The sequence below is a fragment of the Mus caroli genome, chromosome 6, assembly GCF_900094665.2.
Source record: "Mus caroli chromosome 6, CAROLI_EIJ_v1.1, whole genome shotgun sequence".
Lineage (NCBI taxonomy): Eukaryota > Metazoa > Chordata > Mammalia > Rodentia > Muridae > Mus > Mus caroli.
The window spans coordinates 68796605-68813191 of NC_034575.1; the positions used below are offsets into that span (position 1 = coordinate 68796605).

The following is a 16587-nucleotide window of genomic DNA, read 5'->3' on the forward strand; positions in this document are numbered from 1 at the left end:
ACGACCTCGGCCTGCAGGGTCGAGGGGCGGGGCTGGCGTGGGACGTCTTATCTCCAAACGGGTGGTCACAAGGTCCTGTTTGGCTAGACTAGCAGCGGAACGCTCAGTACACATCGTTCACCTCGAATAAACTTACTTGAAATGCTGTTCTAAAGTCTCCTGTGTAACTTTGTTTTTAAACTGAAGGAGGGTTTTGAGACAGTTTTCTTCCACTCCTTACCCACCCCGAAAGCAAAAATGAACTCGTCCAAGCCAATTTGCCAAGCCGCGGTTCTCGCACGCAAGCGCAGTGGAAAAACACATGGTGGCTCTGCGCTGCAAGACTCAAGTGGAGTTCTCTGCCGCTGACTGGAACTTCTCTCGTAGTGACGGATCTCAAAACTGACTCGGAAGATGCTGGCCTCCAAGCACACACCATGGAGGCGGCTTCAGGGCATTTCCTTCGGAATGTATTCGGCCGAAGAGCTCAAGTAAGGAGTTAGTGGGATGCGTGTAGAACAGGGTTGTGGAAGTTGGAACTGGGAACTACGATTCCCAGAAAGCTTTGAGCCGAGCCAGTCCCGGGCGGCGGGGTCGCGGGTGGGGGGTGGGGGGCTGGCTGCCTAGTGCCTGCTTGCACCTGGTAGTGGGAAGGAATGCGCTTGCTGCTTTTTCATCCGTTCATCTTCCTCATTAATCAGCTAGTTTTATGTCATTTATAATCTCATTACGTCACACGCTTATCAACTTCCTAATTAGTCTCCTCTGGTCCAGGCGGTGATGAACTTTTAAATCTTGGATCAAGACCCTGGCTATGAAGTCCTGGGGACTCTTCTCTAATCCTCATTTTGATTACGATAGCATACACACTTCTTAGACTCCCATTAATAACTCAACATGCATTAAAAACTACCAGCATTGCCGGGCAGTGATGGCACACGCCTTTAATCCCAGCACTTGGGAGGCAGAGGCAGGCGAATTTCTGAGTTCGAGGCCAGCCTGGTCTACAGAGTGAGTTCCAGGACATCCAGGGCTATGCAGAGAAACCCTGTCCTGAAAAACAAAACAAAACAAAACAAAACAAACCCTCTCAGCATTCAGGAGACAGAGGCAGAAGGATCTCTGTGGGTTTGAGGCCAATCTGATCTTACAGAGTCAGTTCCTGAGCTGGGTGGACACAGAAAAACCCTGTCTTGAAAAATCCAAAAAAAAACAACAACAACAACAACAACAAAAAAAAACCCAGAAAAGGTACACCACACAGGTAACACCAGCACTACCCCCTCTAGGACACATGTTGCCATTGTAAGCTCCATATGTAATCAGTCAGTCCTCATTTCCCTGCCCCTGCCGCATGGCAACCACCTGTCTAGTTTCTATTTCAGTTATTCTGACTGTTCAGGCCCCTATTCAAGTAAAAGGAGTCAGTCAGCCTCGACTTGTTGTAACTGGCCTATGCACTTAACATACTGTCCTCAAAATTAGAGATAAGTAGATCAGAACTTCCTTCCTTTTTAGGGTTAAGTAAATAGAACATGATATATATGTGTGTGTGTGTATATATGTGTATGTGTGTGTGTATATATATATGTGTGTGTGTGTGTATATGTGTGTGTGTATATATATATATGTGTGTGTGTGTGTGTATATATATGTGTGTGTATATATATGTGTGTGTATATATATATATATGTACATTCATCTGCTGATGAACATTTGGGCTATTTCCAATTTTTGGCAATTGTGAATGATGCTTCTATTAAAGTGTGTACAAACCCAGACTCAGAATTCCTGGTTTAGACATTAATGCCATTTTTAACTTTCTGAGGAAGAGTTATTCAGTTTTTCATAATTTCAGCACCATCGTATGTTCCCATCAACCATACATAAAGATTCCATCCTCTCCGAGTGAGTCCTTTCTAGCTGTGTGTTTGGTTTGTTTGTTTGTTTGTTTGTTTGTTTTGATCATACACTGATGGGTTGTGGTATCTCACTGTGGTTTTGACTTGCATTGATTTGAGGATGACACACATCTTTTCATATGTTTTTGAGCTTGTGTGACTATTCAGTGGCACTATGAATATTTAAGCCCTTCACCGCCTGTGGTTTTTAGGAACAGCAAGGGGCCAAGGTGACTGGAATAAAGTGAGGTAGAGACCAGGAACCCCCACCCCCAACCCCCATGTCATTTCAAGGGCATAGCCTTTACTCCGAAGGAGATGGACAGCTACCAGTTCTAACTTGATTAAAAGGGAGCATTCATTGTTTAGTGCCAGATCCAAAACTTTCAGCACTGTCTCATCGAGGGAAACCTTTGTAGGTCCGCAGTTCTCAACCTGTGAGTTCCCAGCTCTTTGTGGGTCACATATCAAACACTTGCATTGCAATTCATGAAAGAAGCAGAATTACAGTTATAAAGCAGTGATGACATAATTTTAAGTTGGGGGTCACCACAACATAAGCAACTGTATTATGCAGGTTGCAGCATTAGGAAGACAGAGAACTACTGATGTGGGCTATAGAAAGTCTCCTTTTTCCAAGAGCAGACTCCGAGGAAGGTTGTGAGGGTGATATTTGCTTGGCTACATTTTCACTTCAGAATAGATCTGACAGCTGTTGGTACGAGGGTGGAAGAGGAAGGAAGGACAAAACATGACGGGAGAACTGGCCTAGGGCAGTGGCAGGAGAGAGAAAAGGTAAAATGTGATATGTAGGTGACATAGCAGAAGCCTGATAGAAACCAGGTGTTAGAGTGGAAAGGCAGTTCCTTTTAGTTTGTGAAAGAGAGGGTATGTGTTGTGGGGGTTTGGGGCTTCTTTTGGTTGGTTTGTTGGTTTTTCGAGTCAAGGTTTCTCTGTATAGCCCTGGCTGTCCTGGAACTCACTTTGTAGACCACGCTGTCCTGGAACTCCAAGATGTCGGCCTGCCCTTGCCTCCTTAATGCTGAGATGAAAGGCCTGTGCCACCAGCGCTCGGCTCAGTGTTGTGTACTTCGTACCATTGAACTGCGCTCTTAAACATGGTTAACATGTTAAGTTTTATGTATATTTCATTGCAGTTTCAAAAATTAACAAGACAGCTAAGTAACTTGTTTAGCATTACTGACTCCATGCTGGATGAAGAGACCACCCACACACCTTTGAGTTAGATAACGTGTCTGTTGACATTGGCTTAGCCAAAGAAAGGTGACCGACCATGTTGTTAAGAGAGAGAGAGCCACAGCAGCAGAGCTGCCTCTGTGCTCACAGTGGCGTTGACCCTGGGAGTCTCCCAGCTCTGCACAGCTTTGTTCTTTGTGGACTGCCGTCAGTTTACCTGACCACACAACTCAATCATTTGTTGTTGTTCCCCCTAGGGTGCAAAATAGGGATGGTATCTTTGCCCTACATTTATTTTCTAACCTGGACCTGGGTCCTGAAGGGGACCTGCCAAGGGATGAAAAGATAGAGGATGGAGAGGATAAAAGCTGGGGTCAGGAGGCCTTGCACAAGCTATGTCTAATGCCAAGCAAGTGTAGGAGCACAGCATCCTACATACTATTTATAGATTGGGGGGAAACGGCCAAGGTCAACAGAGAGCTAAGTTGGGCAATGTTGGCAAAGAGAATACGGGATACCTCAGACACAGCTACCATAGGATTGGTAACCATAGCCCAGAGGGAAGGGTTGGGTCCAAAGAAGCTGCAACCTTGACTCCTTTGAGGCACTGGCTCCTCCCCTAGAATGGCTTTGTCACTCCCTGACAAAGACATCAGGGTCTGCCTCTGAGAAAGTCTTGGGACAGCCTGGCTTCCCTCAAATTTCTAAATTAGAAGAGATTTAAAAGGCAAAATTGGCCTTGTAAAAGTATATTTATGTGACATATAAGGAGACTTTCCAACTGTTGCTTTGCATGAACATCCAAATACAGTTGGGTAGAGCACATTTTGCATGTATGATGTTTACTGTCACATTGGCACAGTGAAATGCTCTTGGTGGGTACAGGGCAAGTTACTCGACAGTTCCATTAAACAAAGTGAAGAAACCTTGCACCAAGTAAGTTCTGTTTCTTTATGATTTTATTTGTGTTTCATTTTCTTGAATCGTTATTCTGTGCACGGGAGTTATTGTTTGACATTTCCTTCATTGAACAAGTTGGGCTTTTAGTCAGGTCTGGTTTATAACCTGCCTCTCCCACTTCAACATCAGAGAAGTCAATAACTTGAGCTTTCCCTGGGTCTTTCTTTAATCTCCTCAGGAAGTTAAGTGTTAAATCCATTACAAATCCTCGCTATGTGGACAACCTGGGAAACCCTTCAGCAAATGGCCTGTATGATTTGGCTTTGGGTCCTGCAGATTCCAAAGAAGTATGCTCGACCTGCGTGCAGGACTTCAACAACTGCTCTGGACACCTGGGCCACATTGACCTCCCGCTCACAGTCTACAACCCTTTCCTCTTTGATGTAAGTGTTGCCCTGGGCGTGTGGGTCTTGGGACTTAGGAGGTTGTGGGGATCACCTCCTTCCTGTTCCTGTCTCTTTAGGAAAAAAAAAATCCTTTATGGACCTAGAAACCGTCTACCCTGAGTGCCCATTGTCCGAAATGCTTGAGGCCGAAATTGATTATAAATTCAGATTTTAGAATGCTTATAAGCTACATAATGGTGATATTGTAGGAAGGGAATGTTGCAGGATTTTCCTGTCCAATCACATTAGGGCAGTGGCAGGCCTGTGAGTGGACAGGAAAAGGGAGGCGGAGCTAGGAATTGGAGAGAGAGAGGGGGGGGGGAGGTAACAGGAGGAGGAGAGAAGCCAACATGGAGGCAGACAAACAGGAAGAAGATTCTGATCCCAAGTAGTTTTTAAACCACCGTAAGTAGCTACGATTTTCACAAGGTTAGAATAATTGGGATGTAGCTTTTATCATTATCAATTGGCTCTGAAATTATTGGTATCTTGTAAATTGTGATCTTATTGTTACATAAATCTGATTGGATAATTAAGTTTTAAGAGTCATGTTTCTACTGGGTAACTAGGTGTTAAGATGGCTGATCGTGGGGTGTGTGGGGCGCGGTGTGGAAGCGAGATGAAATCGCTAGCTGGGAGAGTAGCTCAGCGGGGAGAGCACGCCGAGCGTGACCCAGCCAGGACATAGTGTTGTGGCCTGCCGGTACCAGTACTAGAGTGGGAACACCAGCAGGCAGGAGAGATGGCTGGGCGACTTTTTAAGTATTTCCTGCAACAACAGAACCCAAGTATAAACAAAGAATTCATTTATAGTTTATATACCTCATATACACAGCCTGAAGAGAAGTGTGTGTATTTCTAATGTGCCTACATCTTTACTTGAGTCCATAACCATGAAGTCAGATGTTGAATTTGTTTGTATATCAGGGCTCAAGAAGTTGGGCATTTTAGTCTCAGATGAGGGATGTTTATCCTGTTACTTCAGCTTACCCTTCAGACTTACCCAGAGAATTTCAGTCTGATTCCAATTGAGAAAAGCTACAGCTTGATTCTGTTCATGGAAGAGGGAAAGGTTTAGTGAGCCACCCCACCTATCCAAGGCTCAGGGTCTGACCCAGGCTTAATGCACTGATTTATCACCTTTTGCGTCTAGGGCTGGGTGCCCTTCAGAAAGCTCTGTGGCAGTCACCTCCCTAGTAATAGAGGGAATTCCGGTGCTCCTGAGGCCACTGGCTTTTCAGGTGGCTCTGCACTGTGACTTTTTAGCAGGAGAAGCAAAGCCCCAAAAGGAAGGCTAGTAACTTCCAAATGAAGCTCCCGTCTAGACGACACTGGTGTATGTTCGGTATCAAGTAACCTAGGCCCCAGGAGTTCTCTTTGAGTTTTTCAGACTGTGATGTATATACAGACATAGTTTGTCTGTTAGCATATTAAAGAAGGCTGTTGTATTAGTTAAGTATTATAACTATTTGCTGATATAAAACAAAAAGCATTCCTTTTCTCAGACCGAGCATCCTATTGTGAGTTTCAAATTTGAGTGCTTTAAAATGAAACCATAAAAGAAAAATGTTTGTCTGGTTGTTAGGATCTAAAAGCTATCGAGGCATAGAAGCAGAAGTAGAACTTTTAAGGAAATTCTTAAGGGAAGAAAAATCTCTTGTATGCACTGAAAATCACCACTGTGTCTCTGTCTGATGTCCCGTTTCCTTTTGTCCCCACTCTTTAGAAACTCTACCTGCTGCTTCGAGGTTCCTGTTTAAGTTGCCACATGCTGACTTGTCCTCGGGCTGCAATTTACCTGTTGATCTCCCAGCTGAGAGTCCTGGAAGTTGGAGCCCTGCAAGCAGTCTACGAGCTTGAGCAAATTCTCAGCAGGGTAGGTTGTTAATAATGGAAACCAGGATACCAAGCGATGCTTGTATGTTGTTCTTAATTGCCACCTAAGCAGTCTCCAGAATGTTTTGGCCCTTGTATGGTACAGTGATGCCAATAGCTAGATATTTTCCTAGGTCTGTATGGAACAGTGGTAGAAGAGGCAGGTGACAGTGTACATCTAATCTTCCAGGCATATTATTCCTTGTCCAAGGGTTCCTTAAAGAAATGGCTATTATAACCCAGGATCAGAGAAATTACAGTAGTCTGTGACATGACATGCCAGACAGCAAGTTGGTACTCAAAGTCACCCGAAAGGATAGCTCAGGTGAGGGATTATTGTGGCCAAATCTGGGACAATCAGAACAAATCGTGGCAGTAAATAATTAGGAATTGTAGCTTACATTTCTCAAAACCTACTTTTAATAAGGGTTCTTAAATGCTTTAACCTCCCTTCCAGCCCACCGCCCACCAGAGGTAGTGGAAAGGAAAGGTTAAAGGGTTAAAGGAGGATGCAAACCTGTTTAGAAATAGTTCTTTGGAGCAAATCCGGTCTGCATTGTCAGGATCCTATCAGCAGTTCAGTTCAAGTAGTCAAAGTGAGCTCCACCCGACAGAAAAACTTTAAATCATGCGGCATGTTCTGTGCTGTGGTAAAAATGACGCATTGCTTTGAGGCTTTCCTACCACAAGGATGTTGGCCGAATTTTGCTCATGAGGGAACATCAGACATAAATCCTTTAACCTTCAAGAATGTAAAGGCTGTTGGTAACAAAGGAACTGTTGTATTCGGAGTCTGGCACAGTCTGCTGCTCTAAGAAGCACCTGAGAACCATTCTCCTAATGAGTTGACATCTGCAAGCTACAGCAAGCAGCTCTGATTCGATTTTTCTGTAAAAGATAAGAACTTTCCAGGCTTGACTGGTGTCTGGGAGTTAGACGGTAGTAGTTTATTACTGCTAACTTACTGTTTGGATTATCATAGTAAGGTTTTATTAGATGGTATCCCTATTAAAGCCCTAGCTAGCCTGGAACTTGCTATATAGACAAGACTGGCCTCGAACTCAGAGAAGTCCTCCCTCCTCTGCCTACATGCCTGGTGCCTTGGAGGCCAGGGGAGAACATTGGATCATTTGGAACTGGAGCTACAGGAGGGAGGTAGCCACCCTATGGATTCTGAGAATTGAACTCAGGTCTTGTGGAAGACAAGCTCGTGCGCCTAATTCCTGAACCATCTTCCCAGCCTCAAGAAGTTCTCTATAAAATGCCCTGAAAGAAAGAGTAGAAGATGAGAGTCCTACAGGCATTAGATAGGACAGTGCCTGCATTTCACGTTTCATAGTAGTTCTGTGCTACCAGGGAGCCTTCAGGACATGATCTGGGAAAGCAGAGAAGAGCTGGGGTTTTCATTAGGCACTCAGCCCTCTCGGTGGAGATTCAGCCTAACAAGTCTAAACAGACTGTTGCCACTAGCAGAAATTCTCATCTTAATTGCTTCCAGGAGAACAAAGCTAAACAATTAATACATGGTCAGATTTGCCTACAAGAAAGAGAATCGAGAGTAAAAGATGCTCCCATGCCTTTAGTTAAAGAAGTTATGTTTTCCTAGGATTTTTCTTATCCAAATTTAATCTTATTTTCATATTCTTCCTCCTATCTTTATTTTTTTCTTCATAAATATGCAAATAGACATGTAATCCTGTATACATTTGGCAGCCTTTGATGTCAATATATGTTAGAAACCCTCTCCTCTTCCCTTGTCATAGGATACTTATTTTTGATTGCTGGCACGTATGCTAGGGTACGGCCACCTTCCTTCAGAGAGAGGGCTTCCTGCTTTACTTGGGTGGTGCTCCCAATCTGAAACCTGCATAATTCAAGTTTAAAGCCCTGGACTGCCTGTACAATTGTACAAGTGTTATTTCCTTTGGATCCTCGCCTTGTTGGGGCTGGGAAGTGGTGATGTCCCATTTGATAATCAGCTTTGTACTCATTCTAGGTATTGATTTCTGTTCCTGCATCATTTGGGGGCTTCAAAATGAAAAGCATAAAATTAACAAATTACAAAATGAATTTAGGGCTATAGTGTCTTCCACGGAGATGCATAAGGAATAAGGACACTTAGTGTCCCACCTAGGTGCATAAGAACAGTGAGTGACCCCCAGCTCACATTTACTCTGAGTGCTCTGCTCCACCGCCAGTGGCATCCCTAGCGCCACTTCACTGATTTAAAAATGTAACACAGTAACTATGGATTTCTTTCCTGGATTGATCTCCGTCCTTGAAAAGGCCAGTCCCAGCCATGGTGCTCACCATACACTCGCTTTACTGTAGTAACACAGTAGTTTTCCTCTCTTTCAGTTTCTGGAAGAAACTGGAGATCCTTCCGCCTTCGAAATTCAAGAAGAGTTAGAAGAATACACAAGTAAAATTCTGCAGAACAACCTCGTGGGGTCCCAGGGCACACACGTAAGTGACCTGTGTAATGATCTGCTTTTAGTATAGTGACCACAGTTTCTCTATCCCGTCATCTGCACAAGTTTCTGGCTTCCCAGGGTAGACTTAGGTTTCAGTCCCAGCTCTGTCTCTTATGAGTCCCATGACTTTGCAAATTTTCAAAATTGCATGAGTGTTCAGTTCCTCACCTTCATGGCTATAGCGGGGCTGACTAGAGGGTTAAATGGCACTAGTTTAAGTATAGCATCTAGCAAGCAGCTGTGTTGAGAGCACTGTCTACTGTGACCTCCACTCCATCCCCTACTCTGGACTTTCTCTAAATCCCCGCTGTCTTCTCTCTCCCTGGAGACATCTGTGAAAGAATTCATTTGCTCTGAATGGATGGGGTGGGTAATCAGGTAAGAGGAAGCTTCAAGTTGAACTCACTTTATGACCAGGTCTCATACCACTTAACTGGTCTAGGGCAGGGCCCCATGGGAGTTCCAGAAGCTTCCGGGGGGGCCTCTTTGAGGCCAAGAGAATCACCACTGTGGGATTCTCTGAGAATCCTGAGAATTCTCTGAGACCCTCTGGGGAAGCATCAGGGAGAGCCCAGCTACACCCCAAGGCTTGTCTTAAAAGCTAAATTAACCTGCACTTATTCCAAGCCTGCTAATGGGTTCATGATCTTTCTTAGTCATAGCTTCCTGAGAAAGTTTATGTTCTTGGTTTGATACTATGAGTGAGGGTCATGTTAAACAGTCAAGATTTGTCTAGAAAGAAGACATTACAGTTAAAGACAGTAGTGACATTAACCCCCCTTTGATTTTCCTCACGTTTCTTCCAAGAGTTGCCCCGGAAGAACTCAGAGTTGTTCTCTCAGAGAGAGCAATGGCTCAGCAGTTAAGAGTGTGTACTGCTCTTCAGAAGCCAGGAGTCTGACTCCCCAGCACCCATGTCAGGTGGCTCTCAGCCACCTGCTTCAGAGAGATCTGATGCCTCTGTGGTCACCGACACTCACATGCACACACCACTGACAAATGTAACGTTCACATAATTTCAAAACAAAATTTTAAAAAACAGTCTACATTAATTTCTTTTCAGCAAGTACCTTCTTCTCAGTTGTGTTCTTGAAAAGCCTAATCCTGGCAAGTTTGCATAGGTAGGGGACAGTGACGTCCTTGATGTTCAGGCAGTGAGTATTAATCTGGCCTGCAGTGAACAGCACCCGGATCCTGGCAGAGGCTTTGGGGAGCTGGAAGAGCTTAGCCAGGTCCTCTCAGGGAGGGGAGGGCTCTCCTCACCTCCAGCTCTGCTCTGCCTCCTGCTGCCTGCTTTACTCCTGCTTCTGCTGTCGTTAAGCAGTGTGTTCCTGTGTTCTCTGTGCCTTGGCGCGTTGTACCTGCTGGTCCATAGCTAACTATAGATTCTTGTCCGAGTGATTACTGATAGCGAGACTTGAACAATCTGTGTTCACCTGCTGTAGCTGACTTCTCCAGTGCCATACTAGGATATGGAGCAGATGTGAATTTTTAATTACTGTCAGTACATCTGTAAAAATACGTCCAAAGGTGTAGTGTGTCAGGGCCAAAGTCCTCTATAAAGTTGTATCTGTTTAGGAGCAAGTCTGTGCCTTTAGCAAGAGGGACCCGAGGGCAGTGTACATGAGAATGACAGGTTCCGTTATTTAGTAAATAAACCAAGAATGCAGAGATTGCCCAAGTGACAAAAAAACCATAGAGTAAGAACAAGTACTGGCCCACATGGAGGTATTAGTGTTTCCCGAGTCAAAGGCTCTGCATCATTGTCAGCTGATACCCAGCCTCATCAAAGCCAGCATCATCTGTGTGCTAGGGAATAGGATGCAGTTGGCACTTTCAAGACCAAAAAGAGCTTCTTGAGGAACCTCAGTGCCTTTTCCTTGATGTTTGATTTACCTTTAATAAGACCACAGAGAAAGCTATATGAAAGACTGTTTTGTGGGACGCTATTGTTAAGTGAGGGTGTATTTAGTTACTGTTTGCTGCTGCTGTGACGAAGGAGTTTTTCTGCATGTACTGCTCCAGCAGTGGAGCTGTAATGGCAGGAGGCCCCAGACTGAGAGACCAGTCTCCCAGTCGCAGCTGCAAACATGAAGCAGAAAGCACACCAGAAGTAGGGCAGGCCCCCACTGCTACACCTCGTCCAGCCAGTCCACATCTCCTGAAGCTTCCATCACCTCCCCAGACAGTGCCACCAGCTAGGGACGAAGTAAGTGTTCAGATGCCTGGATTTATGGGGACATTTCTCATTCAGACCACCACAGGGCAATCTTCTTTAGTCAAATAAAAAGTAAAAAACCATTCAGAAAATCCAGATTGGAGTCTCTTCAGAGCAGCACTCCGGTGCAGGTACAGCAGTACACAGGTATGATCCCATTTCGTGAGAGGCTGAAGCAAGAAAATTACAAATTTGAGACTAGTCTGGGCTACAAAGTGAGACCTTACCTAAAAATAAGTCATTCTAATATTCTCTGACTTTTGAAACAGGTGAAAAATGTGTGCGAGAGCAGAAGCAAACTTGTCGCTCAGTTCTGGAAGACACACATGGCTGCGAAGCAGTGTCCGCACTGCAAGTGAGTGCTGGCCCTCAGCCGTCCCTGTCCCCTGTTTGAGGTGGCCTTGTCCAGTCACTCAGCAGTGTTCCTGAATGTCTCACTGGGCTTTGTTTCTCTCTGCAAATCTCCCTGTGTGTAGGACGGGACGGTCGGTGGTTCGAAAGGAGCATAATAGTAAACTAATAATCACATACCCAGCCACGGTGCACAAGAAATCAGACCAGAAGGGCACAGAACTCCCAGGTGAGGAGCTGCATCAGCCACGTTCTCACGTGTGGCTTCAGATACTTTCAGGCTCCTGAGGTCTCTAGGAGGGAGAGCTTGGGGAAGACCCACCCCAGAGCTGTCACTGGGAAGGGGCAGCAGCAAGGCTGTGCTATGAGACACTGCTTACAGGTGCCTACGTTCTCAAATCATTGGCTTTGGGTTGGGTGTTTTTAGACAAGATCTTAGGCTGATGTCAGACTCTCAATCCTGCCTTTTAGTGCTAGCAGTATGTGGTTGTTTCTTTGAAAGATTTTGTTTTGTTTTGTGATAGCGTCTCTTGTACGAGATACAGACCTTAACCTCCTGATCATGCTGAAATTCTGGGATTACAGGCATGTGTCACGACACCCAGCAATCCAAAGGTTACTGAATAAGAACTTTTAGTTTTGCCTGGCAAGTGTTTTAAGTATTTCACTATGTAGCAAGCATGGATTTATTTTGAATAATATTTAAAAATTGAAAGAACTCAGTAAAACCTGAGGACTTCCTTCCAGTTGCTCCGGACAGTTCACCGAGGTCCCTATAGTCAGAGGGTGTCTGATCAGCTCTGCTCCACACGTGGGTTGTAGAGAAAAAGCCAGAATGAACAACTTTCCTTTTTTAATGTGGTTTTTGTTGTTTAATTCTGAAATGAGAATTAAATAAGGTATTTTGAGAAGGACTGAGACGAGTACGTGTTTTGCTGTGCATGTACTTGACTCTCGGATTCCTTTTTTATCGTATAATCCGTATGCCAAGTCAGAAAAAGCTGCCTGAGCTTGCGGTTGGCTCTGGTGTGTGCCGTGAGAGGCTCAGAGAGGCTGCTTCTCAGACCTGTTGGCAGTTCACATGGCGGCAGTAGCAGAGGCCACCCCGAGCTGAGGCCACCACATCCATGACAATGCACAGCAGATAACATGGGTGAGCCTTGTCCAGGGCTTGGGACTATGGAGTAGGCAGGGAAATGCATTCCTGGGTACCCAGCCCACACTGACTCCAGCAAGGGTTGCTGTAAGTACAAATCTGTGCACTGGTTTTTGATAGACCTTTTATTGTAGAGCAAATTCAGACTTACAGGGTAGCAAGCACAGTGTGAGTTCCCATGAAGTTGTTTTCCAGTTGGTTCATTTGTAACCTTTTAGATCGCCGTAGGGATCCATCAGCACTAGGGTGGCACTGATAACTTACAAATCTAATTTGAAACTTGCCAGTTATTTTGCTCATGGCCTTTCTGTATCTTAGGACCCAGAGTGGAATCCATACCCTGTTTAGGTACATGTTCTTTGATAGTGAGCCGCTAATAGCACAAGAGTGGATTTTCCTTCACTTACCTGCAGATGGCCATAGAAACATCTTCTCTTAGCACCGCTTGACAGTTGCAACCATGGCCCTCTAGATTGTCCTAGAAAATGCTAATACACTAAAACCAGAAATGTTCAGAATTTTCAATAATAACTCCAGTTGGGGCACATGTCCAAAGATAAAGTAGCCTTTCAGTTCCTTTGTCAAGCTCATTCATTTGAGGTAATATTTTGCTGTAACTGTAAGAATAAGGTACATCCAGAAGTCTAGACACTAGAAATCTGTACAAGATCATCCTTGTTTTGGTTGTTTTTTGTTTTGTTTGCTTATTTACTTGTTTGTTTTTTATTTTTGTTTTTTATTTAATGGCTCATTTTTTTGGTTCGGGAGGAGGGAGTTTGAGACAGGGTCTCGATGCATAGTCCTGGCTGATCTGAAACTCACCACGTAGATGAGTCCGGCCTTGAACTCAGAGATCCTCTTACCTCTGCCACCCACATGATGGGTTAAAGGTGTGTGCTACCACACCCAACATAAACAATTCTTAAATACGTTATGTACACACAATTGGGCCGGCAAGATGGTTGGTTCAACCGGTAAAGATGCTTCCTGCCAAGCCTGACCATCTGAGTTCAGTCGGTAGCAACCACAGGGTGGGAAGAGAGGGCTGACTCCTGAAGGTTGTCCTCTGACCTTCACCCACCCACGGTTACACACTCACGCCACAATGAATGAATATCAGTGTAATGGAGAAGCTAACCAAGAGTATAGAACAGGGCAAACCAGCATTGTTTGTGGGTAGTTTAGAATATGTGAAGTGTGTGTACCAGCTGGCAGTCATCTGTACTGTACAAAGAACTATGCTCTGATTATGTTTGCCACACTTGAGAGTGCTCAGTACACAAATGACAGTGGGGAGTGAGGATGAGTATAGGAAAGACAGAAAAAAAAAGAGAGACAGGTATGGGAGGGCTGCAGGTCATTACCACACCAGCAGCGAGTGTATTTCTCATTGCCTTCTTGTACTAGAGTACCATGGGAAGCAAAGCCACAAGCTAACAGAAACAACTTGTTGAAATATACACAAGACATTTGTTCTCACACAAAAAATTCCCTGTTCCTTCCACCAAGGTCAGTAGAATCTTAAGCCCCTCGCCTTGAGCCTCAGGCGCACCTCCTCTTTCCATGGCTCAGCAGGTCTGCCAGCAGCCTGGACTGTTGAGCAGACTTTTTTTTTCCTGCTTCAGAGAAGCAGCAAACGGCTCCAGCAGTTCCTTGATAAATCCAGAAGAGGGAAAATTGAGCAATGCTTCACTTCAGTTAAGGCATCCCAGAGAATGCTAACAATTTTGAGGCTGCAGAAGACTTAAATTACCTTTGTTCCTCATCTCAGTGTCAAAAGTCAGCTTCTTAAATGGGAACCTCAAATACAATTTTCTACTTGATGTGGGCAGAGCTAGTAATCAGGGTCTCAGAGGATCTTGCCTAGTCCAAGAAGCCAACCTCACCTACTAGTGTGATATTTCTTAAGTTAGTCTATTCAAATCTGTAGACATCTTCACACGGGCACTAGTAAGAGCGCTCAGTGGATGAAAGTGCTTAGGGCCCAAATCTATGTTCTAGTCCCAGGACTCATAGTGGATGAAGAGAACCAACTCCCCAAAGCAGCGAGAAGACAGCTTCTGTATGCGTGACGTGCGTGTGTGTGTGTGTGTGTGTGTGTGTGTGTCTGTGCATTTACTTCTGTTTCCCTGACCCTCTCTGCTGAGTCCTGGGTCCATGAGACAAGGCTGCTTGTTTTCTTCCCGGGCCTCATTCATGTTAGGTGCCTATTCTACCACTTATCTGTATCCTAGCCCAATAATGTTCATTTAGAAAAGCATAAAACGGAAATCAATCTGAATGTCCAAATAGAAGAGTGTGGCTAAATAAATTAGGAAATCTCCTCAGTAGAGTACCGTGCAGCCATAGAAATGATGATTGGAGCTGGGCAAGGTTGCATAGACTAAACCCAGCACTTGAGAGGTGGAAACAGGAGGATCAGGACTTCAAGGCTAACCTGGGCTACTTAAGGTTGTCTCAGTAACAAGCAAAAAAGTGGTTAGATGAAAGCTATATAGCAATTGTCCGTGTGTTCCTCTGATAGCACCAAATGAACAGAATTTTGATGAAAATAAATCCATGCAAGATTTTTGGGTTTTTTGAAGTAATTCCTCACTGTAGCCCACATTGTCCTAGAACTAATGACCCTCCGCCTCGTCCTCTTAAGTCCTGGGGTGGTAGGCCTGTGCCACCAACCTGGCACAGTCTCAGTGTCACGTACAGCGATTACATGAACCAAAGCACTGCAAAAGAATGTTTAAAAGTGAAAATAGTTATGTTAGTAACATAAGCGAGTGGGAATGCCCTGGTGTATTCTTCCACTCTGGTTTTATATAATAGTGTCTTGTGTTCATTACTCCCAAAATCAGAGTGTGGGTGGAAATCTGGGCTGAGGAGATGCTTCTCTGTAGAATAATGTTTATGGTTGTTGAAAGAATGGGGAGAAATATGGGTCTATCTCACTACAGAAGGAATGCCAGAAGCTCCAGGAATTGACAAGGCTCAGATGGGGAAACGAGGGTACCTGACCCCAAGCAGCGCCCAAGAACACCTTTTCGCCATTTGGAAGAATGAAGGTACTGGAGAAATTGTCTGTCTGTCTGTGGATTTGATTTCCTGGATCATTTTATTAGTCCACCCTCTTACTACCTTAACTGAAGTTCTAATTAATGTAGCTCTCACCTGTAATTTCTCCGTTGGTCTGGGGCAAGCTTCAGGGCACATTGACTTAGAGCCATGAAAGAGCAAGGTAGGTCTCACACACACACACACACCCCCACACCAAGAACTTGGTGTAGCCGAGCCCAGTCACTGCTGCATTCTGGAAGGCTTATTGTCACTCATCTATTTCAGATGTCCACTAAAAGGGATGTTTTAGCTGGGCAGGTGGCACACACCTTTAGTCTCAGCACTTGGGAGGCGGATCTCTTGAGTTCAAGGCATGGTCTATATAGTGAGTTCCAAGAAAGCCAAAGCTACTTAGTGAGGCCATCTTGAACCCCCCCAAAAGATCTTGTAAACGTTCGTTTTATGCAGATTCCTTCTGTGAATCAGAGTGAACTTTTGTATGTTTCAGTTCCCTGTAAAAAGGGAAATCTTCCCCTTTCTGAATACATAAGATAGCCAGTGCAGAGAACTCGAAGTCCTCAGCCATCTTCCAAGATGGTGTCTGGGCACTAATGATGGTCTCTGCACAGGAAGTGCTCTGGGCACTGATTGGTCTCTGCACAGGAAGCTCGTAGACAACCATGGTATCGCCAGGATTGCAAGAGTGGAAAAGTGCCGCATTAGTGAAGCGCTTTCTGTGGCAGGCTTTACTCAGGCTTGGTTCATTTTCTCCAAGCAGTTTTAGGTCAGCTTGCTTACGTCTCTGATCCAGTTTGCAGAAGAGCCCTCTTCACATACCTATAGAGAAAGGATGTTCCATTATCTTTTGATTTTAAAAGACTAAACTTTATTTGACTTGATTTTTTTTTTATTTTGATTAATTTTGTTCAGAGTCCAAAATAGCAAACATCTTTTTTGTTTTTTGTTTTTTTATTTTTTGAGACAGGGTTTCTCTGTGTAGCCCTGGCTGTCCTGGAACTCACTTTGTAGACCAGGCTGGCCT

The 16587-nt window shown here is 44.6% G+C and overlaps 1 protein-coding gene across 2 annotated transcripts in view; it reads left to right on the forward strand.

The window, feature by feature from the left end:
• Positions 1–212: 212 nt before the first annotated feature.
• Positions 213–16587, forward strand: part of Polr1a (RNA polymerase I subunit A) — a 63500-nt gene continuing 47125 nt past the window's right edge. The window contains exons 1-8 of one of the 2 annotated variants that reach the window (XM_029478609.1): positions 296–470; positions 1838–1887; positions 4216–4420; positions 6150–6299; positions 8657–8764; positions 11260–11345; positions 11467–11570; positions 15446–15553. In XM_029478609.1, the coding sequence (XP_029334469.1) occupies positions 417–470; positions 1838–1887; positions 4216–4420; positions 6150–6299; positions 8657–8764; positions 11260–11345; positions 11467–11570; positions 15446–15553 (865 nt within the window). In that variant the 5' untranslated portion in view covers positions 296–416. Of the gene's footprint in view, positions 471–1837; positions 1888–4215; positions 4421–6149; positions 6300–8656; positions 8765–11259; positions 11346–11466; positions 11571–15445; positions 15554–16587 lie in introns of both variants that reach the window. The other variant, XM_021164727.2, reaches the window with a different exon arrangement.